General features: G+C 36.3%; 2 protein-coding genes across 2 annotated transcripts in view; one reads left to right on the top strand and one right to left on the bottom strand.

Annotated features, from left to right (window-relative positions):
• LOC134755999 (facilitated trehalose transporter Tret1-like) overlaps positions 1–18,201 on the top strand; it is a 38,170-nt gene extending 19,969 nt beyond the window's left edge. The window contains exons 2-5 of the mRNA XM_063692758.1: positions 11,298–11,504; positions 12,141–12,331; positions 16,284–17,075; positions 17,615–18,201. Coding sequence (XP_063548828.1) covers positions 11,298–11,504; positions 12,141–12,331; positions 16,284–17,075; positions 17,615–17,803 — 1,379 coding nt within the window. The 3' untranslated portion in view covers positions 17,804–18,201. The remainder of the gene's footprint in view (positions 1–11,297; positions 11,505–12,140; positions 12,332–16,283; positions 17,076–17,614) is intronic.
• Positions 17,881–23,622, bottom strand: part of LOC134755998 (myrosinase 1-like) — a 29,143-nt gene continuing 23,401 nt past the window's right edge. The window contains exon 7 of the mRNA XM_063692757.1: positions 17,881–18,144. Coding sequence (XP_063548827.1) covers positions 17,943–18,144 — 202 coding nt within the window. The 3' untranslated portion in view covers positions 17,881–17,942. The remainder of the gene's footprint in view (positions 18,145–23,622) is intronic.

The following is a 23,622-nucleotide window of genomic DNA, read 5'->3' as shown; positions in this document are numbered from 1 at the left end:
AAAAAAATACTAAGTTATAAAATAACTTCATCAGAGTTTATATCAAAAATAAAATAAAAAAATATATTAAATGTCAACGATCTTAATTGCTAAGAAATATTAATGGCAATATCAATTCATATCAAAATAAAAGTTTCGAACTCCTTACTCGTTGTTTTTCTTATTTTTTCGCAACTGTATTAAAAAACGTCGTTCGATACAAGTGCGGAAATGTACGCCTACGGCTCGTGGCAAGATATCTCGGTAATATTTGCCGCACTAGCATCGAAATGTACTATATTTCGCACTTTACGATGTAATAACTTAATAAGGCAAATATTGCAGAAATATTTATTTTCAACGTAGACCGTCCACTATGCAAAGAGGCCAATAACATAATAATATTAAGGAAAAAATACACTAACCAAATAATAACAAGACATTTGTTCGCGGTGACCGCCCGGATATCAGCTTATCACACTCAGCAGCTCTATTAACCACAGTGAACTCGTAATTATCGTGCCTAATAATAGCTTAAACTATAAATACTAAATCCACTACGGCTACATTATCTACAATACCAACGTTTCCTGTCAAATTTGAGGAGTGTCTTTTCAAAAGTTATTTTTGTATGGTGTTCATAGAGAAATAAGAATAAGCCCTTTTGAAAAGACTTCATTTGTGGTAATTGTTAGGATAATATTGCCATGAAATAAAATAAAATAAAATGAAATAAAACTATGAAAACGAACCGATGAACCGATTTTGCATGTACAACCAGCCTTAAGGTTTATAGTCTATGATGGTTCATTATTTTTACTATGTATGTGGGTATTTTTGCACTTTGTAGTTTTTCCTCAGTCACCCGTTGACCATGAACGCTGTAAAGGGTTCGAAACGTCGGGATGTATTATATATTCAATATACGCGATATAATCCGTTTTCATAGTTTTATTTAATTGTTAAGATATTTAAACCGCTCTCTTAGACTAGTATATCTATATTTAGGTACGCGTTAACTTTGGTTTGTTTTCGTACGTCACAGCGGCAGCTTGTACGAGCTTTGTTATGCGCTTAAGTTCGCATTAGCACTATTAACGCAAACCACGAACTAAACATTTCATCCGTTTCAGTGAACATGCCGGTATAAGCGAGTATATTAAGTTATATAGAGAGGGTGTTAATTCGCGTATGCCACAGCACAACGCTATTTTGAAAGCCCTTCCATCTCTTGATAATGGGCCAATTTCCTGACGTACATTAGGTACTAGGATTACATGAAATAGCAAAGCGAATTTTATACCATATACACACGTTGACCGAGAACATATAATCGCACGCAAGTACATCGACCAAGCGCTGATTGTGCCAACTGGCAACCGACGTGGCATACTGAATTATATTCCAAAACTCTCATCCGTCTGTCGCCTTATTTAATTTACACGGATTCAATCACGTTTTACAAGTCGGAACTACGCCAGCGTTATGTTACATTCATGATTAGTGTGTGTTTTTGTGATTATATATTAGCGTCCGCCAACCAGTCTATAGCTAGTTAAAAAAATGTTCATATAATTATACCTTTAGCGTCCTTTTTAAAGTTAAGTGAAGGTAATGCCATGCCAAATTTCAGCTGTCTGGAAATTATAATATCTGAGTCAAACCGCGGATAAACAGACAGATGCAAGGCAAAAAACTATTAGTTATTAAGTAATAAAACATTTTCTGTGTATTCATTAGCCTCTAAACAAATATACCGCATTCCTCAAGCCTTCAAGCTCTCATACGTAATCTAACACTGAGCAATGTTGATACTTTATATAATTCAGATAACAACTGACGCATCCGATTTATTATCGCCTTATATGTGTGCTTGTAGTGGCGGGGAACATATGTCGCCGTGGTCAGAAGTTTCCATAAGAACGACGATAACAGCCGGCCCCGATAACAAGGGAGCTCGACCACTCCCAAAACTAACATTTGTCCGTAACATACATATGACAACCGTACTTCTCGAAATATGGTACAGGTACCTATTGCTATAAGAAAGTGTTTTGATAATTTGAAAATAGATACTTAGCATTTTAGGACAACATCGAAATGATGGAAGTGCTGACCTCGGAGGCGATAACAATTAAATAATAATGTAAATTAAAACAAAAAATATTTCGTTGTATTTTGAGAAACAAACAGTTATACCTAGATGTCATGATATTTATTACATTCTGTCTGTCACTGGCGGTTTTTTACGAAATCTGAGGTAACAATTTAAAGTTTTGGCAAAAGGTTATGTCTTTGTGACGCACGTTAGGCAAATTCGGCAAAACTGACAATTTCAGTACCTGAATAATTGCTTTCTGCAGAACCCCGAGGGAGTTCATGAGTGATCTACTGTACGAATTAAATTAACCTACATTGCTTCAAATGGGGTAAACATGGCTTGACAAGAAAAACGGATATTAAATAAATAATAAATAAATAAAAATAAAAATGTTATTTATTTAGGTATCAACCCATTACATTAAGAATAATAATTATTAATATTGTCTTCGGTTACCGCGATAGTTACTCATGAAATAAAACTATGAAAACGGATTATATCGCGTATATTGAATTTATAATACATCCCGACGTTTCGAACTCTTTACAGCGTTCGTGGTCAACGGGTGACTGAGGAAAAATTACAAAATGCAAAAATACCCACATACTACAATAATGAACAATCATAGACTACAAACTTTAAGGCTGGTTGTACATGCAAAATCGGTTCATAAGGCTAGTTATACACTATAATTATTTTTCAAGTAAAGATATATATATATACGCGATAAAAAACTATGCCGGCTCCAACCCTACACCACGGACCCGAGAAGATTTAATTCCCTCCTAAATTGTAGGAGGGTATCCCAATATGGGACCGGCAACAAACTCGGCGGGACACATCTTTTCAAAACATCAGAATGTCCAGCATCATCCAACACTACGGTCTCACAGTCTATGTCTCGCTTGCTCCTTTATCAGGTGGACTACAGGATCCCAAGCTGGTGGTAGAGAAAAGCCATCTTCCCTATTAAAGTTTGGATATTTCTTAATCTCAATGGCCTCGCGCAGCATTCTGGGTATGTAACGCTTCTCCTTGGCAAGAACTAGAGGCTTATCAAACTTGATTGAGTGATTGGCTTTATCCATGACATGCTCACAGACAGCAGACCTAGGTCGACGGTGCTTGACATCAGCTATGTGTTCCTTCACCCGAGTGGAAATGCTCCGTTTCGTCTGCCCGACATATGATAGGCCACACTCACAGTCCAGCCTGTACACTCCTGCAGTCTGTAGAGGGGTATTGCATTTTACAGGCCTCAGGAATTGTGACATCTTCTTCATTGGCTTGAAATATGTTTTTATAGAAGCACGCTTCAAGATGTGGCTGATCCTGTCCGTGACCCCCCTGACAAAAGGAAGAATGGCAGGCCTGCGCTCAACTGTGGGGATCTTAATGTGGGACCTCTGGTTGACCCGCGGTATCCTGAGCTCGTTTGCCTGGAGCGCGCGCCTGGCATGCTGGAGCTCCGCGGCCAGATGCTGGTCATCACATATCCTCTGGGCTCTCTGAAACAAAGATTTGCCTACTGTAACAAGTTGACTGGGATGGTGATGCGATTTGCCATTTAAGTACCTATCAGTATGAGTAGGTTTCCTATACACAGTGCGACCTAGGGTGTTATCAGGATTTCTTTTTACCAATACATCTAAGAAGGGGAGAGAACAGTCTTTTTCCAACTCCATAGTAAATTTTATTTTGCTATGGATGGAATTTAGGTGATCCAAGAAAGTTGAAACACTACTTTTTGGAAGTATAGTAAAAGTGTCATCTACGTATCTTTTAAATATCTTCGGTCGCACAGGAGCCAATGAGAGTGCCCTCTCCTCGAAGTCCTCCATAAAGATGTCAGCGACTACTGGAGACACCGGAGACCCCATGGCCACGCCGTCGACTTGAAGGTAGAACCCCTAGGTCTGCTGTCTGTGAGCATGTCATGGATAAAGCCAATCACTCAATCAAGTTTGATAAGCCTCTAGTTCTTGCCAAGGAGAAGCGTTACATACCCAGAATGCTGCGCGAGGCCATTGAGATTAAGAAATATCCAAACTTTAATAGGGAAGATGGCTTTTCTCTACCACCAGCTTGGGATCCTGTAGTCCACCTGATAAAGGAGCAAGCGAGACATAGACTGTGAGACCGTAGTGTTGGATGATGCTGGACATTCTGATGTTTTGAAAAGATGTGTCCCGCCGAGTTTGTTGCCGGTCCCATATTGGGATACCCTCCTACAATTTAGGAGGGAATTAAATCTTCTCGGGTCCGTGGTGTAGGGTTGGAGCCGGCATAGTTTTTTATCGCGTATATATATATATCTTTACTTGAAAAATAATTATAGTGTATAACTAGCCTTATGAACCGATTTTGCATGTACAACCAGCCTTAAAGTTTGTAGTCTATGATTGTTCATTATTGTAGTATGTGGGTATTTTTGCATTTTGTAATTTTTCCTCAGTCACCCGTTGACCACGAACGCTGTAAAGAGTTCGAAACGTCGGGATGTATTATAAATTCAATATACGCGATATAATCCGTTTTCATAGTTTTATTTCATGAATAATAATTATTATTAATCTAATTTATACATTCTAATCTATATTAAATTTTACTATTCTAAACTAAACTAAACTAATTATTACCTAATCTAACACTAATTAAATATTTGCAGCGGAGGCCTTGCTCATACATATGTATATTCATATTACGAATAGTATATATATTATGATTGTTGTACCTACTTATATCATACTTATATGTATATGTATTTTATTTACATACAATTTTAAGTAAAAGAATTTGATATTGTCGAAACAGAGCAATGCAAAAATAAAGGTAATTTGGGTTGATAATGGGATGATTTGGGATGGGAATATTTACAAAAAAAAATATACAAGATAAATGAAACCATGTATAGTTTCATTAATCTTATTTATTACTTACTAAAAAGTCGATAGGCAGCAGACTAACATCCTGAAGTTTAGATTTAATAACAAATAAAAATTAGGTGGACAATACGCTGGCGTAAATATGTACTATGTAGGTAACCGAATCAGAAAGTAATTTGCTTAAATGCGGCTCAACATCTCTTTTTTTATCTATGTTAAGGAAAGAGACGACAATTATTTGCACTAATAGTATCTACAGCGAAGTGAAAGTCTAGCATTACATATACAGGGTGTTTAAAGGTATGTCGGAAATTCATTAAATTCGTTCCATATAAGTGGACAAGGTCACTGATCATGAACCCTTTCGCTATTCCGTAATCCTGTAAAGGATTCGTATAGGAGGTGCAAGCACTACCCCTTAGAGTTGGTCAATGGCGCCTAGCCTTTCAAATATAGCATACACTAAAGAATTTGGGAAGTGTAACGCAGTAGCCGGGTGGTCTAGTGGTCAGAACGTTAGCCGCGTAAGCTGAAGACGCCGGTTCGACTCCGGCCTCAGCCACCGGTGGACTTGGTCACTTTTTCTTTAGTGTATGACATCTATTTCACTTTATAATTTACTTAAAAACACAAATCAAAAAATATTATTTGATTTGTTGCCATAGTTGTAAAATAAAATAAAATTACTTTGCCCCCAAAAGAAAGTATTTTTAAACGTTCTAAATAGCTTGAAATTAACATGGTCTTCTGTGATACTGATATGTCTTTATATTTCATTTCATTTCATTTCATTTCATTTATTGCAGAACCATGGTTACATTAAGGTGTTAACATGTATTAAGTGCATGCATGGTTACCCTGTTAGGGCATAGCAACACAATTCTAAAAACTAATTAGGTACTAAGATAAATAAATAGTTAAACATAAAATTTCATTCAAGTAAAAGCTAGGAATTAATTACATTTAAAAGCTAGGAATTAATTACAATTAAAATAAAGGAACAATACAATAAACATTTCAAATATAGTAGTCTCAGTCATAAATCCAGATTCAAGTAAAAATTGCAAGACATAATCATAGTACATGTAAATTGAAATTCGTTATTGATTAAATTTATAAAATTTATAAAACAGACATAATTCATAGGGTTCATAAGCACATTATCCAAATTTTATTATAATTTATTTACAAGTAATTAATACATTAATCAAAACAAACAAAGGGGTAATTTCTAGGTCAAATCATAAATTTGTGTCTGTCATAAACTCTTCGACTGAGTATTGTCTATCAGACTGTATCTATCTGTTTTGCTTAGATTGGTTATGTGTTCAAGAAGACTTAATTGGCTTAATTACAGGATGTTAAAATATGGAGGTAGAATAATTATCCGGTAAAGTGCGTTCACATAAATGTAGGCCTGTTTACACGAACTAAATAGAAAGCGTGTCCTAGGTAAATAGCCTTGATGTTTAATATTATTTGCAGGAACTAATATATCTACCGTCGGTAATCATACATAAATGTATGGGCTACAATGATGTATTGACAAAAAATAAATAAACATGAATTGACATTAGATAGGTATTTTATTTTTGAATTTACATTTTGGTCTATATGACTAAGTCGGGAAGTATTTATTACGTACTGAAAATCGTAATCATGTAGAGAAATACTTAATACGCCAAGACGAGCAAAGCGAAGCGCAAGGGCACTACCTACCTTTTCTCGAAGCGCTTCGTCGTTTTTTTGAACCGTCATAACTTGGGTTTAGATTATACCAGATAAACAAAATTCTTGGGATATGATGTCATTAGTGGACTTATTCAGCATAAACAATTTCAATTACATAGCTCTTGTACTTTCGATTTTATTCATATCTATAAAACACCGATTTCGTCACTCACTCACTCACTCACTGATGATCATCAAAACCTTTAGGGTACTTCCTGAAATCCTAGGAAGCTGAAATTTGGTATGTAAGATAGTCTTAGTACACAAACAACAGAAAAATTCAAAAACTTGTAATTTTTAGCCCCTAAGGAGGTGAAAAGGGGGGTGGAATTTTGTATGGGGAATTAATAACCGCTGAACCGATTAAGTTGAAATTTGGTATGTAGATAGTTTTTATTATGGGGAAGGATATAAAATAGTTTTCAACCCCAAAACCACCCCGTAAGGGAGTGGATGAAAGCGTTACGGGGAAAAAGGGGGTTGAAGTTTGTTTGGGGAATCAATAAAAAGCAGTTGTGTAAAAGATGCCTCCAGATACGTATTTCAGGATTTTTAATAGTTAATTACCCCTTACTCTTTAAATTAGGGGACCGAAGATTGTCATAAGCAGCTTACAAAAAGAAGTGAAAACCCACCAAAAACATTTTATGTAAAATGTTGCCAAGACGAAACCATAAGGCTCACACTGTCAAAAAGTTATCAGATCTCTTGTAGAGCCAAGTTTCTAACTCTACTAGCCCTAACTTCACAAACTCTACACCTTAGCCAAATTATGTGGCTTGGCCGTTTCGTTACTACAAAAAATATTGTATAATAAAAAATAATGAATAGTGAATCAATTTTTACCTTACGTCCATGTTGACGGTAGCAAAAGGGAAACGGCCAAGCTACATATTTTGACTAAAGTGTAGAGTTTGTGATGTTAGGGCTTGTAAATTTAGAAGCTTGGCTCTACAAGAGATCTGATAACTCTTTGACGGTGCGAGCCTTATGGTTTCGTCTTGACAACATTTTACATGAAAATGTTTTTGGTGGGATACATATTTATGCAAACATTAAGATTTAAGAAGGTGCAAACATAATTCACCATACTCGTGGCATTAGTGTCCGGCCGGAAACGCCGAAACCGATAAATTTTCCGACGACTACTTAAGTACATACCTATTTCGCCTTCCTTTTCAACAAAAAACAAAAATATTTACTGTCGATTACAATACATGGATGATATCATTAGTAAATGAAAATTGCATGCAGAAATTATGAATGAGTTCATTGATAAATTCGCCATGCACTTTTACGGCTAATGGTAGTAATGCTACATGCTTTACTAGTTTTGATATCGAAACGAATACGAACAAACGTGGAGCATATTCTTAAATAAATGGGTAAGTATCAAAGCTTACAAAGCATAAAACCTCAGTAAAAAACCTAAATAAGCAATTACGATCCAAGCAATTATTATCAAATATCAGTTCTCCCAGTAATTTCAAAGATATTTCAGAAAATATTATATTGTCGACTTGAATCACATCTAAATTGTATAAATTTCCTTTATGAAAAACAGTATGGTTTTCAACCAAAATCCAATACGTTATCAGCAACAATAGACCTTGTGACAAACATTAAAGTCAATATAGACGAAAAACGAGTAGCACTAGGTATTTTTATTGATCTCAAAAAAGCGTTCGACGCAATCAGTCACAATTACATACTCCTACGAAAATTAGAAGAGCTAGGTATTACCAAATTCAATGTAGCATTAGACATCCTAAAATCATATTATCTTACAAACCGCCGTCAAATTGTAAAAATTCTAAATTATCAGTGAGCCAATAATGATAACCTGTGGTGTTCCACAAGGGTGAATACTAGGACCATTACTGTTTCTTATATATATTAAAAACGTAAAAGAACGTCATCTGAAAGGCGACATCAACTCTATACAGACGACACTAGTCTGTTTTATTTTGGAGATACAATAAACCTTGTTGTTCAAGATGCGTAAAACGATCTATCTTAGTACACAATACGACACGACGATCACGAGTAGGCATTGGGTATCAATCGGCACTTGCAGTCACATTAATTGTATTTTATAGTCTTTATCAGCGTAGTGTAATATAATGATTGGTTTAATCGTCATAATATGGTATTATCGTACTTGCATTATCTTAAGCTCATGTTTCATTATTTGCCTACTTAACTCCTTATCTATGTAAACAGTCCAACATGTACACTACTCATTATTTATACCAAAGAGGATACAATAGGATAGAGCGGTGCTGTCATAGTAAATTTTGTAACCACAGAAAATTCACTGTCATCTATCGACACACTTTAAAACTAAAAATGAAGATTTGTAAAAATACGATAAAATGTATTTATATATGGATAAATGATTTTTTTATTTGCATAAATTATTTTTATATAATTTTCACCCATGATCTTTTACTGATATGCGTTAAATTGTTAAATAACAAACGAAACCGTTAACGCCTTCTATCCGAGAGTAGGCCAAAGGTAGTGGCGCCATCTGATCGGGAATCAAATTTTCTTGATTTTCGAGGCACGTTTTTTCCTTAGACTGTAGCCATCTATTACTGAGTTATATCTATCTTTGTTTATACCAAAGATTGCCCGTACGGCGAAAAATGCTGATATATGTAGATATTAGTATCCTTCCAGAATTGAGCTGAGCGAAGTTTCCTGTAGACCTATGGGAAGCTATAATGTTCATTTTAATAATTTCTTGGTTTCTTTGGCACCAACTTAATTATTCTTAAATATGAAATAAAACTATGAAAACGGATTAAATCGCGTATATTTCATGAGTTTTATTTCATGAGTAACTATCGCGGTAACCGAAGACAATATTATTCATAAATAATTTGCGAATAACTTAAACAACTTATGGCGTTATTCATAAACGCGTTACTGGCCTGAATTAGCTATGAATCGTTTGTCTTTATCTGTCATTTTGTCTTATGTATTTGTAGGAAAGGGATAAAACATAATTTAACTAAATCAGGCCCGTAAAGTTTTATGAATAAGGGGGTTAGTCACTATGTTTGTCTCTACATATACTCTACATCTCGGTTTTTTCGAACAGTACAAACAGATTGATTGAATGAAATATCTATAATAAACAAAGTAACTTGATAAAATAACATACCTACTTAAACATACCTACCTGTATAATTGCCAAATACCTACAAAATATTTCCGTTTCCATGTTTTGCCACTTACGTTTTTAATCTTACATTTATGTACTTGAATGTAGAATAGTTGGCAACCCTGGAGCGCCTAGAGGGCAATGCACCTACTTTGCACAACACTGAGTATTCTATTAGCACATTCATTTTCGTGTGAAAGCCGCCTTCTTGTTCAGTAATCATCATTATTAACATTGCAGAAAATAAATATTTATCAACCAAAATATTGACGCATATATTATAAACATCATAATAATTTATAACTCCTTTTAAGGAATGACTTTCTATTGCAACAACTCTATATCGAAATAAATTGTGAGTTTATTGTGTGAGACTTAGTCGGACTATTAACTTTCTTGCCTAGTAAATGCAGTCTTACGTACCATTTTCGAAGTTACTTAATAATCTCAAAAAGGATTGGATGGGGTATTTTTATCCAACTCTGTTACCCTAAGTACTTTGAGGGAAGCTAATTAGTAATTACTAATATCATAAAATCTATGAATGCATACTGTGAATGGATTTGGATCCATTTAAATTTAGCAATTAATCATTTGGCATTGTAAACACAAATAACCTTTAGCACCAACCAAGGAGAATATAGCCAAACGGAGCCGCCACGTCTGTAATTTGCTGTACAAAACAGTCTGCCATTTTTTGCGGGGGAGGGGAACGTCAAATGTATACGTAACGTCAAAATAGCCATGTCAGATAAACGTCGGTCCATACATTGTGTATGACCATTGGCCGCAAATTGGCCGACTATTTTCGACAGAGGGGAATGCCTATTAATGGCTACTCCGTTTGGTTATATCCTCCTAGGCACCAACGCAAGTTTTATTGATAAATTTTATTATACCATTAAAATACCTACATACTTCGTCACCTAACATTTTCTTGTTTTATTTTTATGTGGTGTGTTAACCTTCCCTGTGTTATAGAAAAATAGGGCCTCTTTTTTACATTTTTTTTACAAAAAGAAACGCATATCACCTAAGTCCTTAAAAAATCACTAAACAATTTGCGTCTGTTATTTACCAGTTTTCGTATACTTAAACATTTTTAACAACCAAATATGAGCTACTGCTAGATAAATAAAAGCATGTTTAAATATGAGATGGTCAAAGAGGTTACTTTGTCATAAATTCATGATTACTCCAAAGGAGATGGGCCCAGTCGAATAAGAGGTATCGTCGATCTTGATTGTTATAGAAAATAATTTATGCGATCCTGTCTTACGCCGCCTGGATCCATCGCACCAGCACCTAACCATTATCAAAAGGTATACTTACCCGACAAGCAAAGAAACTGTTAGGTTCTACGAGTATGTTTATAATGTTAACAAGTGTTTTAACTATTATTATTGACTTTAACTGTTATCAATTCCAGCAACCCTCATCACCGCAACAGCAGGCACCTGCTACGGCTGGCCGTCGCCGACGCTCGCTTACCTACAGTCCAGTGAGAGCTCCATCCCCACCACCGCGGACCAGGGCTCATGGATCACCTCCATCATGATCCTGTGCTCTGCGCTCACGCCTGTACCCTCCGCCTACTTCGCCGACAGATTTGGACGAAAAACTACCTTACTACTTGGTAAGAGCTATACTCCATTCCCCTTATTCATAAAACTTTACAAGCCTCAATTAGTTAATGTGTTATCCCTTTCTGTCTGACACATAAGTCAAAATGACAGATCAAGACATACTATTAATAGCTGATTGAGGCTTGTAGCGCGTTTATAAATAACGCCATATGTTTTTAAATATTCTTGGTGGGAGCTAATAAATTTATAATTTATCAAGTCAAAAAAAACAGTGCTATACAAATCACAACATAGGCCTGTACTGTACAACCAGTTCCTATCAGTTCACATTTTTCATATCTCTGTAGGTATGATACGAAAGTGGGTTATGAGAACAAGCGCCTCTCTTACCGTTTATCTACTTGTATTTTGGGCATAGAACCAGCCTCATCTGACTATATTTCATAAAAGAATATGATATGTACGTACCCCAGTTGTACCACCTAGTGCCCCCTTTTCAAGGTATTATAGTATTAGTACAGTTGTCATGTATAATCCTACTGCTTGCATATGACTTCAGACTTCGTTATCTATTGAACTTTCTCTCTTAGTTCACTTGAGAGCGTCCTTTCTTTCACGTACCCAGCAAGCGCCATCTACCAAGTTTTACGAGTCCTATAATTAACTTGTTAGTGCTAAATTTTCAGGTGCCGTGCCATTCGTCCTGGGTTGGATCCTGGTGATAGTGGCCAAGTCAGTGTCGGTGCTGTACGTTGCACGGATGTTCTCCGGGCTAGGTTACGGCATCGTCTACACTGTGGCACCCATGTATACCGGCGAAATTGCCACCAATGAAGTCCGAGGCGCCCTCTCCACGCTCATCACTCTCATGAATAAAGTACGTATGTCGACGGATTCTCCATTCATCCTAATCCTAAGCCCCGATTGTAATAGTCAAATTATCCCCGGTACGCTGGTGAGACAAAGAAATTCCAGGCTTTTCACTCTCAGGATCAAAGTGCGTAGGTATTAATGTTTCACAGTCGACAGCGTAATGTTATTTAAGTGCAAGGCGCTGTCGATTGCCGAAGGCGACAGCCGAGCAAATGTTTAATGGGTTAGTAACTACATTTAGAATTGCTATAGTGTGTGTTTATTAACATTTACGCTCTTCAATAATTTGATTTTTTTACAGTAGGTACCTTCAGTTGACTGTGAAACAAACCTATCGCTTTATCCTAGACCGGCATCAGTCTACGAGGTTTAATTAGAAGCACAAAACGACACGTGTTTGCTAACGTTTTGGAGGATAACCACCTGAATACATAATAAACTTACATAGTTACGACGGAAGGCCATAAATAATGCATTGTTCTGTACTAAACAATACGTTTCGCTCTGCAGGACTACTTTACCAGAACCAAGTACTCAAAGAAACCCAATAAAAATACAATACCAACTTATTATGTACCAGTATAACAAATAGTTATAATACAATGATTACCAAACAATGAGTAAGTACTAAGTAGTCTAATTTTGATTATTCAAAACGTATGTTGTTAGAGAGACCAAAAGAGTCTGCAACTAGCGGAAGCCGCTCGACCCCAATTTCAAAGGAATACCGAAAATCGATGTACAAGTTAGCCGTTTGGCACACGCATACTAGAGGTCGAAACAAAATTTTTGACCCGCAGTTCCTAAAAAAATTTGGCTGGGGGGGGTGCTGAAACAATTTTTTTTGTATGGAAATTTTTTTTTGTAAACGTATCGTGTGTGATATTATACGAAAGGGGTTTTTGAGACGATTCTAATAATATAACATTTAAAACTTTCGCGGTTTGAACACATATTAAATCACATATGCTCGCTATGTTAGGAGACTATATGCCCGTTCGGCCGCGGTCAGCGGACGAGACGCGACACGAAACATATGGGCCACTCCGAGCCGTCCGGGAAGCGATGTGAGTGAGTGTAACAGGACGCTGCCGAGACCGTACGAACTGAGTCAAAGGCTAACACTAGAACAGGGGTCGGCAACCTTTTAGCAGCTAAGGGCCACATATTAGTTAACGAAATTGACGCGGGCCGCACTTTGTTAATATTTATGACTTTATCAGGTATTGTTGTTTGTCAAAATTATATACAAAATAGCCAAAAAGGGTCGCGGACCGCATGTGAGAGGTTCGCGGGCCGCCTGTTGCCGACCCCTGCACTAGAGGATGGTCGGGTTGGGAAGGTTATACGTACTCGTATCAACGGAAAAAGTTCGGAATATCGGAAAGTTTAATCCGTTTCATTTGCTTTATTGAAATGAGTATAATTATGAAAACCTTTATACTTACACATTTTATAGCAAGTTCATAAGCTAAGTAGGTATTTGCTCGCAAGTGTTATTTTATAGATAGAGTACAGTCCGTTAACTCTCAGAATGACCTTCGGATTTTAGAAAGATACATCGGGTATCGGCGGTAAAACGCGAAAGTGATACTCCTGTTCTGCTTTCTTATTAACTCACAAAAAGTTTTAAACTTACCGCAAAAAGTTAAGGATACCTATTGTCTCAATGTTAAATAAGCCCTAATTTAATGAAATAATGACTTTATGCTTAATATTCGGTTGATGACTATATTGCGATTTGACTTTTTGTCATAATCTAAATAAAATAGAATCAGAATTTGAAATTCGAACGTCATTTACTACTTCTGGCGGAAATTATATAGAGTTGATAATACCAGTCAAATATACAATTGGAAAATTGTGATATTATTAAGAGGATAAGTTCGCCTTTGTACATCTTATTATTTGTACCATGTAATTTTTAATGTGTATATTTGTACAATAAAGAGTTTACTACTACGACTACTACTATTATTGTAATTTTTAAAACTATAGTGTGAGCCTATTCAACATCAGAGTCATATGTATTAATTTTAAATCGGTCACTATTAATCGTCTATTTTATTTTCATATAAAAATTCTTCTTCACATTTAATTGCGTGTTGACACTTTTTTTTTTAAGTTTCCGCTTCTTTTGAAAAATATTTATATACATTATATATGATTTCCCGTGATTGACCATTTACAGAAGTACCCTTTTTGAGACGAGTCCCCATTAAGTTAATAGTTGCCAAAAAATATGAAATTAAATATTTACCTACTAGTTATGGTGCTATTAACTACTCTATATAGTTTAAAGCTGAAAAGACGACTGCACTCTTTGGGTGTTGGATTGCAACTAAATCAGTAAGAAACTGTCATTTACGATTACGTCCGACTTTACCCGAGAAACGAATGTCATTCTGAGAGTAAACGGACTGTAATAGATTGACAATATCGATATATCGATATAAAGCGGTGCTCTCTCCCTTAAATATGTCAGTCAGAATTAGTCGCACGCAATATTCCCGGCCCTCTTAATTACCATTCAGGGTAATTACTTACTTTTCACATGTATTAAGCTTCTAGCTTTTAACAATTTCAAACGTTCTCATTAGTCTCTCCAAAGAGAATGAAGTGTAAGTATAGAGAGTCACCGTCATATAGTAAATTTTGTAGTCACAGAAAATTTACTGCCATCTATCGACACAGGATTAAAACTAAAAATGAGTTTTAGAACGCCATATGACTTTGACCCATGTTATTTATTTCCACAGACCTGTCATTTTTATGCTTACGCATTATTTTACTGATATGTGTTAAAATTGTTAAATATCAAACGGTGTCACCAACGCCATCTACATGAGTATAGGCCAAAGGTCATCGCCATTTATTCGAGAATACATTTTTCTTGATTTTCCGAGGCACGTTTTCCCCTTAGAGTACTTATCTTGTACGGAGTTAAGTACATATCTTTGATCTTTCTATCTGTGTGTAATTGCGATGGCTGACGCAAAACGTGACTCATTGCTTTAATTACATATCGCGCATAGTCTTAATTACATTTCGACTATTTACTTTGGAAACCTCGCCTTATCTTATTTATGGTTTATGAAAAAACTACTGTGCCTGCCGTTGAATATGGTCCAGGTTTCAAAAAATGATACAAGATAAATACTGCCGATTAATAGGTACAGCTCTTGTCCCGACAACGACGCATTGCTCAGATTTCAACAGTTACTATGTAAATAAGTTGGTTGTAGTTGGAAGAGAAATTATTAATAATTTTACTTGTTTGGCTAGTTTGACTTTGATGATATTATAACATGTACCTACAAAATATGAATATGACATTATTTTAGTTTAAATAATCTGAGAGTTGGACTCAATAATTGTTTCCTAGGTACGTTGTGTCGTAATGTGTATTACTAGCGTAGCTTATACGTATATTCTACTTAAAACTCATATCACTTAGACAAAATACATTTGTATAATTAAAACGATCAGCAGAGCTAGAGACGATAATCGTACATTAAAACTTGATTAGGTAATTATTTAGTATTAATAAAACTTGCTACAGGCATATAACTTATTTAAAAACACACAGGATAAGCAAACAGGAATTCGTATGCCATGTGATCACCAAAAAAAAAGAAAAAAAAGAACAAATAAACCACGCCACCGAGCTGTCGACGTAGGTTGTAGGTACAGTCGACATCAGAGATATGTTTACACTTTTGCACCTTACTCCTTTGTAATAAGGCGAAAAATTTAAACATATCTTTTACGTCGACTGTACACTTCGAAGATGCATTTGGGTCGTAGACGTCGTAGTCACCATGTGCTAATTCAATTGACCCTATTATTGAAACCCTTTTATTTTTACCTGATGTAACTGTAACACGCTCCCATCATAATGATCAGCAATCGTTTAACTTACTACCTTTCTCATAATTTTGTTTGTTTCATTCCAGGTCGGTATTCTTGCCCAGTACTGTATCGGACCCTTCGTCTCGATGCAAACCCTAGCTGGCATCAACTTGATCCTACCTATATCATTCGTTTTAAGCTTCATATTCTTGCCAGAGTCGCCATACTATTACCTGAAATTTGACCGTAGCGAAAGAGCAGAACGATCCCTAAGAATGCTACGCAGTGGAGACATAAGAACAGAGCTCAAAAACATCGAGATCAATGTCCAGGAAGACATGAAAAACAAAGGTTCCTGGCTCGACCTTGTCACAGAAGCGACGAATAGAAAAGCTATGTGGATAAGTTTGGGAGTGTTCACGATTCAACAACTTTGTGGCAGTGCTGCTGTGGTTGCGTACGCTCAAGTGATATTTAACCAGACGGCGTCCTCTAACAGCTCTGACGCCGCAGCCGCTGGACACTTGGAACCATACGTAGAATCTATTATGGTGGGCTGCGTGCAAGTCGCGACATGTGTACTGTCAGTTTGCCTCGTGGACCGAGTGGGAAGGAAACCACTGCTGCTACTGTCTGCGCTTGGAGTAGGGCTTATGAATGGAACACTTGGAACGTTCTACTGGTTTCACGAAGCGGACAAGGAGTCTGTCCAGTTCCTGCACTGGTTGCCAGTGGCCTCTATCCTCGTGTACATCGTGTGCTACGCCATAGGGTTGTCAACGGTGCCTTACGTCATCATCGGAGAGATGTTCCCTACCAACGTCAAGTTGTATGCTTCCTGTGTAGCGCATATTTACACGGGAATCTTCATGTTCGCGGTGCAGAAACTCTTCCAGGTAAATATAAATACATTGTATTTAAATAAGTACCAGATAGCTTTACTTGAGAGAGATCCCAACACTATTACTTACCTGAGCACTAAGATATGTTATCTACATACTCAATTCAAATTATCAAATGTACTATAAATATTCAATAAAATACAGAGGTCAAAAATACAATAAGCATAACTACACGACGTAACTATTAGTCAAACCCGTTCGTTATCGCGGGTGTTTTTCAAATTATTGTTCTTATATTAGACGTATACATACTTAAGTACATTTCAAAATCAGCACTAATAAAGCCCATTCTACATGCATTCTACTACTTCAGGAAAAATAGATATACATAATTATTTATATAAAAAAAATATTTTGCTTATGGTTGGTTTTCATAGATTTAGTCAATAACGTAACTACTATTATTTATTCGTCCTAAACATTTTTTCTCTTTTCGAACTTTTATGACTATTGGATTAATGCTTCTATTTCCTAATTTAAGAAACCGATTATGTTAGCGCTTAATTAAAACACGTTTTCTGTTTTAATTTCAGGTGGTCAGAGACTCATGTGGCATTTACACAGTATTCTGGGGCTTCTCAATATTCTCGTTCCTCGGGCTGGTGTTCATGCTGGTCATGCTGCCCGAGACCAAGGGCAAGTCCTTCGCCTCCATCCAGGCGCAGCTAAAGCGCGACGTCGCGCGCGACAACGCCAGCAAGATTATGACCGTCGAGTATTAAAGCGGCTAGGCCGCTCTGGAGTTCTTCAGTGCTAGCTTAAGCTTAATTTAGGGATCAAGTTGATAATGAATCTTAAGAATATTTAAATGTAATTTAATTTAAAGATTTTTACAAAACAAAAAGGTATGTAAAGGTGTAACTAAGGCCTGTAGAGGACTATGAGGGAGAGCAGAGTGGGAGCCAGTGTGGCGGCTCCGGAGAACGCGGAGAAGTCCTCAGGGTCGTAGTCTGCGGGAAGCCGCCGCGTGGCCACCACGTTTGTGTACAGCCGCGCCGAACGCTTGGGCGTGCGTGTCTTGTTTGGGCTCTTAAAGTCGACAAAGTACAGACCGAAGCGGGACCTGCAAATGCATTTACAAATGTGACGAGTGAAATTATAACACAGAACGTTTGACTGATATTTTGTTTTATTTGCTAACTATCCCCGGCTCTGGAATGGGCGAAGTAGTTTGGAATAATTCTAAAAATCGAGATATATTAGAAAGATAGTAATCGGACACTAAATTATAATATCTGGGAGACAACACAAAAACTTATAAAAACTCAAAAATGCGTGTTTTCCCAGACATAAGACCTAGCTAGATCGATTTTTCGCCCCGGAAAACCCCCATATTATAGCAAATATCGTCAAAATCGTTAAAGCCGTTTCCGAGATCCCGGAAATATATAAATACATATAGATAGATTGATACAAGAATTGCTCGTTTAAAGGTATAAGATAAGATAATACCGTAAACAATATTACATTGTGCAACGAGCATTGAATTATTATTACTAACGTATAGAACCGGCACAGAGAACCAGTATTTTGCGCCATGAGTTGCTGCCGTTTTGGCGTCAAACCATAAGAAGCGGAGCGTGACTCTCGCGACCTAATCGCGTAAGCGCCATGAATTTTGCGGCGCTCACGACGTTTTGGTCGCGTGGTACAGGTTGTGATTGCGACAACTTCATTGTTTGGTATGTCGTCTCTATAGTAATAATGACTCAATGACAACGAGAGGGTTAAGTGAAATATTGTAAACGAGAGTCTATAGATTCACGACAACCGCAGGCTGGAGTGAATTAAAGACTCGAGTTTGCAATATTCTTGGAGTTACACACAATGTTTTTCATCACACTTACGAAGAAAAAACTAAATTTTAAGCGAAATAATTCTTAAATACGTTGACATTTCAAACATTCTTCCGCCATACTGTAATTTTTTGACAGGTAAGGCATGGAAGGCACACCCATCCGGCATTCAGCCACGATTAAATATTGTGTGTGTTTTTTTTAAACGGCTATTAAATTAACAAATTTATATTAAATTAAAAAAATATGTAAACGTCAGTATTTTAAAATTAAAACTCGTTTATACCTTGACTTTAACCAAGTATTTAGTTCCTACTTAGTACCTACTTAGCTTGTATGACAGTGACATAATTTTCACAGTCCATGACTCCCCCGGGAACAATATAGGCCTTTGTCCTTCAGTACACCAGCTTGAAATCAGATCTTTTTCGAGCAAGTGTGATGAAAAAATTATAAATAACAAAGCGCTGCAACGAAAAATTGTTTCAAAATAGATTTCCGGAAATTCTCATCATTCAGAATTAGCCCAAAAGCTCTTGCTTTTTGGGCTTGGGAAATTCCCGTTTCGCAAACCGAGTTTACTTAATATTCTATACACAAAACTCGTGTGTCACAATCATGGATGTAAGTCCTACATCTATGGTCACAATGCGTATTATAGAGGTTTCACTAGACTAATATATTACAATTTTACAATACAAAAGGTAATCACGGTTTATTTATATCCCTATTTATAATAATATAAGTCTAGTGGCTATTATAAAGGGTATAGTATTGTCTTTTGTTCCTGCGAGTACACACTATACGAGCCACCGTTATCCATTAGGGCAAAGAGGGTGCACTTATGAGTCCCCGGCAAGCTCGGCCGAATTTCACATTCCCATACAAACGTAGTTTCGTTACTTTCGTTCTCATTTTAAAACTACGTGTTGGATTGTAATAAAACTTTGCACATACAATGACATGAGGTATATTTAGTTCTGTAACTAGTTTATATAGCTCTAGTATATAGAAAAACCGGACAAGTGCGAGTCGGACTCTCCCAGCGAAGGTTCCGTACTTTTTAGTATTTGTTGTTATAGCGGCAACAGAAATACATCATCTGTGAAAATTTCAACTGTCTTAACTATCACGGTTCATGATAGTTACAGATAGTGAGATACAGCCTGGTAACAGACAGACGGACAGACAGACAGACAGACGGACAGTGCCGTTTTTACCCTTTGGGTACGGAACCCTAAAAAAGAAATAGAACAAAAACAAGTTTTGTATAAAAAACTTAAATTCGCTGTATTTTATTTCACTACTATCTGAACTACATAAACTAATAACGAGTACATACCTAGATATATATACCTATATATACCTTATCCCATTGTAAGTAAAAAGTTTCAGAGCAATCTAGCTATTAGTCATTTTAAAATGAGAGCGTAACTACGTTTGTATGGAGAACCGAGCTTGCCGGGGACTCTTAAGTGCTCGTATCTACATTTTTATCTACTAGAGAAAGTTGAGAGATATAATAGTTACTTATGTGTGGTATTCGATATTATATTGAAAGAGGCTACGGAAAATTTTAGAATTAAACCATGACCATAGAGAATGGTTCAAAAAGTTGTTGATCATTAAAAAGCCCCGCCGAGAAATAGACAAATTACCAATTTCACTTCACTTGATATTATTTTTAGGATTTTTTTTAATAACAGACCTACAGTACAAAGAGGAAACCCCTTCGTTTGATTAAGCCTTCCTATAGAGTATTATACAATACCCAAATAAGAAGTTTAAATAGTTACAGAAGAGAGTTCCTATTAGTGTTAGTGGGAGTTTGAGTCGTTTGAGTCAAATTTTAAAGAACGACTCGATTTTACGAGGCTCAGCGCTTAAAAAAACTTCCGAGTCTTAAGTCCCGAATCGAGTCTTTTATTTGGTTTTTTAAACGCAACTTTAAAAAACTCGAGCCTCCGAATAAAGACTCCGTCAACAGTTTCATAGGTTTTATCTAAATAACAGTAAAGAAAATAGGCACAAATCATTCACATATCAATAAGTATTAGGTACATGAAGGCAAATGCAAATTGATTTTTTTGTAAATAACAGTTATCTGAAAAGTACTCAAGTCGCTACAAAAGACTGGTCTCTAACAAGTTAAAAAGGACTCGAGCTTCGACTTAATTACCTACTTATTTATAAGAGTTTGAAAAACTAAGTCGAGTCTTAAATCAGAGGACTAGTCTTAACCAACACTAATTCAAATCATTGTGTTAGCCTACCATTAAACGGTATTAAAAAAATATTAACCTTTGTTAAAATGTAGTTTTCAAGTCGAACAGACCTCTTTTAACGCACCCAGCTTAAAATATTTATTCAATTTTGACAACTCTAATAGGATATCTACGCTATTAAAACCTGTGTAGTATATTTAGTAGAGTAGGTATATTCTTTGCACCTAGAGCCTTCAAGTTGGCTATTTTCCACTTCATTATCATTAATAACTTTCTTGTGCAAAACCAGAGAAATCAGCTTAATCATTATTGTCTTATTATCTACATTTATAGACTTAGTGATGGTAGAGATACTTTGGTCATATGTACTCATTTAATTGCATTAATAATAAATAAAAAATAATAATAAAAATGTTATTTATTTAGGTATCAACTAGGTATTAATCAGCCTAGTAGATATAATTACATTAAGTAAATCCCTCTATCACAGCCATTAAGATAATGGCTCCGAGAAATGTCTCTATTAATGGAGAAGGTGTGTTCGAGCTCATTACAATTAAATCTGCGAGGAAACAGAGCGTATGAAGGGCTGTTGGCGTCGTATTCAGAAATGTAAAATATGATACAAACTTGATTTCAATATCAGGCTTTTAGTACAAAACGCCACCGCCGCTAGGTGGTGCGCTCCAATTACTTTATATACCCAATAATGTATTAAGTTAAAAGTTAATCTGCGTCGGGGTGAATTGATAGTTGTATCCTACGTTAAAATGATGGATAAGGTAAACATGTAAATGTAGAAAATATTCATAACTCTGGAACAAATATCTGTAATAAACACACAAATAATGTCTTAACCAGGATTCGATCCCGGGACTTCCAGCTCCATATGGTCACTACCGACTAGGCTAGGAGGCTGTTCTTTCGATATTAGTCCATCAATCGGAATTCATGGCAATGACAGCGTTTTAATAAAGATTGGCAGTTACAAATTTCATTAGGCTCAAATTAAATATCACTTGATTAAGGCCTATTCATAAACATTTTAAATTATATTTGGTAAAATACCTGGGTAACAAGAAGATTATCTCTTTATAGGACTTTCATACTAAATAGATATCTCAGGTGATTATATTTCATAAAAGTAAAAGAATGTTGGTCGTAAAAATAAGCTGGCTGCTATATTTACACGGTATATGTAATCAGCTGATACGAGTAGGACTAAGACTAATAGGTATCCATGTAGGTATAGGCACAGAATAAATAATAGTACTTGGTACAGAAGGTTCACTCTAACAAAACGCGTCTATTACGACAGATATGACCGCAGGTGGCGCAAGCGCGAGCAGGCGTCCGTTCCGTAGCGGTGCGCGGCAACTACTACGGCTAGACACCAAAATTGGTGTGGGCCGCATGTGCTTGTAGCGACGCGACGAAATCGCGGAGTGAGCCACGCCTGGTATAGGTTGTTTTTGTCATTTAACATTTTTATTGTAAAAAGTTTTGATTGTAAATTTAATACAATATATGTATCATATTCATTTAGAATCATTTATTCATATAAATAAAATACTTTTTCCTGTCTGACTGACTGATATAGGTCAACAGAGAGCATCTACAACGGAGTCCGTTCCCAGCTCTTGTAATTCAAGACAGCAAAGTTGCTCTATCTCGCCATATCAGTCCACAGAAATGCGGGTCTTCATTTACACTACACTGAATTATATACGAGCATTGTATTTTTCATGGTAATTGTGATTATTTGTCAAGGTTGTCGGCACCAGGAACAGAAGGCTTTGGCACTGACATGGTTTTCGTCAGTTAACCATATATTGTACCCTCTGTATTTCTACGAAAATATCTTCGTTGTGCCACGCGAGCGGTTTTTAAATTAATAAAAGCTTATAAAATAGATTTTCTAGGAAGCTTTTACATGTTTATCGTGGAACTGCCGGCTCCAGCCCTTTAACGTAGGTTATGACTATCGACTCACCCCCGACGCGCATTAACGCAATAAACGCTCGTAAAGGCGGGTAATGACCCGCCACCTTGATATAACTACGCTGATGCTTTTTCCATTACGCAACAATGATAAAGTACCGTCAACCGGGGTGAATAGGGATGGCTGGGGTGAATAGGGACAAAACTTAAAATGTGATTTACCTGTCAATTTCTTAAAAAATACCCATACAAATTGTATCATAAAATATCTACTATTATTTTCAATCGAATGATAGATTTTGTGTAGGTATTTTTTAAGAAATGGTCAGGTAAATCACGTTTTAAGTTTGTCCCGCGTCTTCTCATAATATAAGTTGTTAAAATGTAGGAGTTTTACACACGACGCATTGTAATAACGAATGCGTAGGCTTACGTTTTTAAACAGGCGTTTGGAACCTTTTTTTATAGAACCATCTAGGAGACAAAACTGATTTCTTCCTCATGGCACAGTCATTAATAATTAATTTTATTGGCAGTAGTCACTGTCGATGCCATTCATATTCTACCTGATATTCATTA

Source organism: Cydia strobilella, chromosome 3 (genome assembly GCF_947568885.1).
Source record: "Cydia strobilella chromosome 3, ilCydStro3.1, whole genome shotgun sequence".
Lineage (NCBI taxonomy): Eukaryota > Metazoa > Arthropoda > Insecta > Lepidoptera > Tortricidae > Cydia > Cydia strobilella.
Note: the sequence above shows the minus strand (reverse complement) of the source record. Positions and strands in the feature narration are given on the sequence as shown.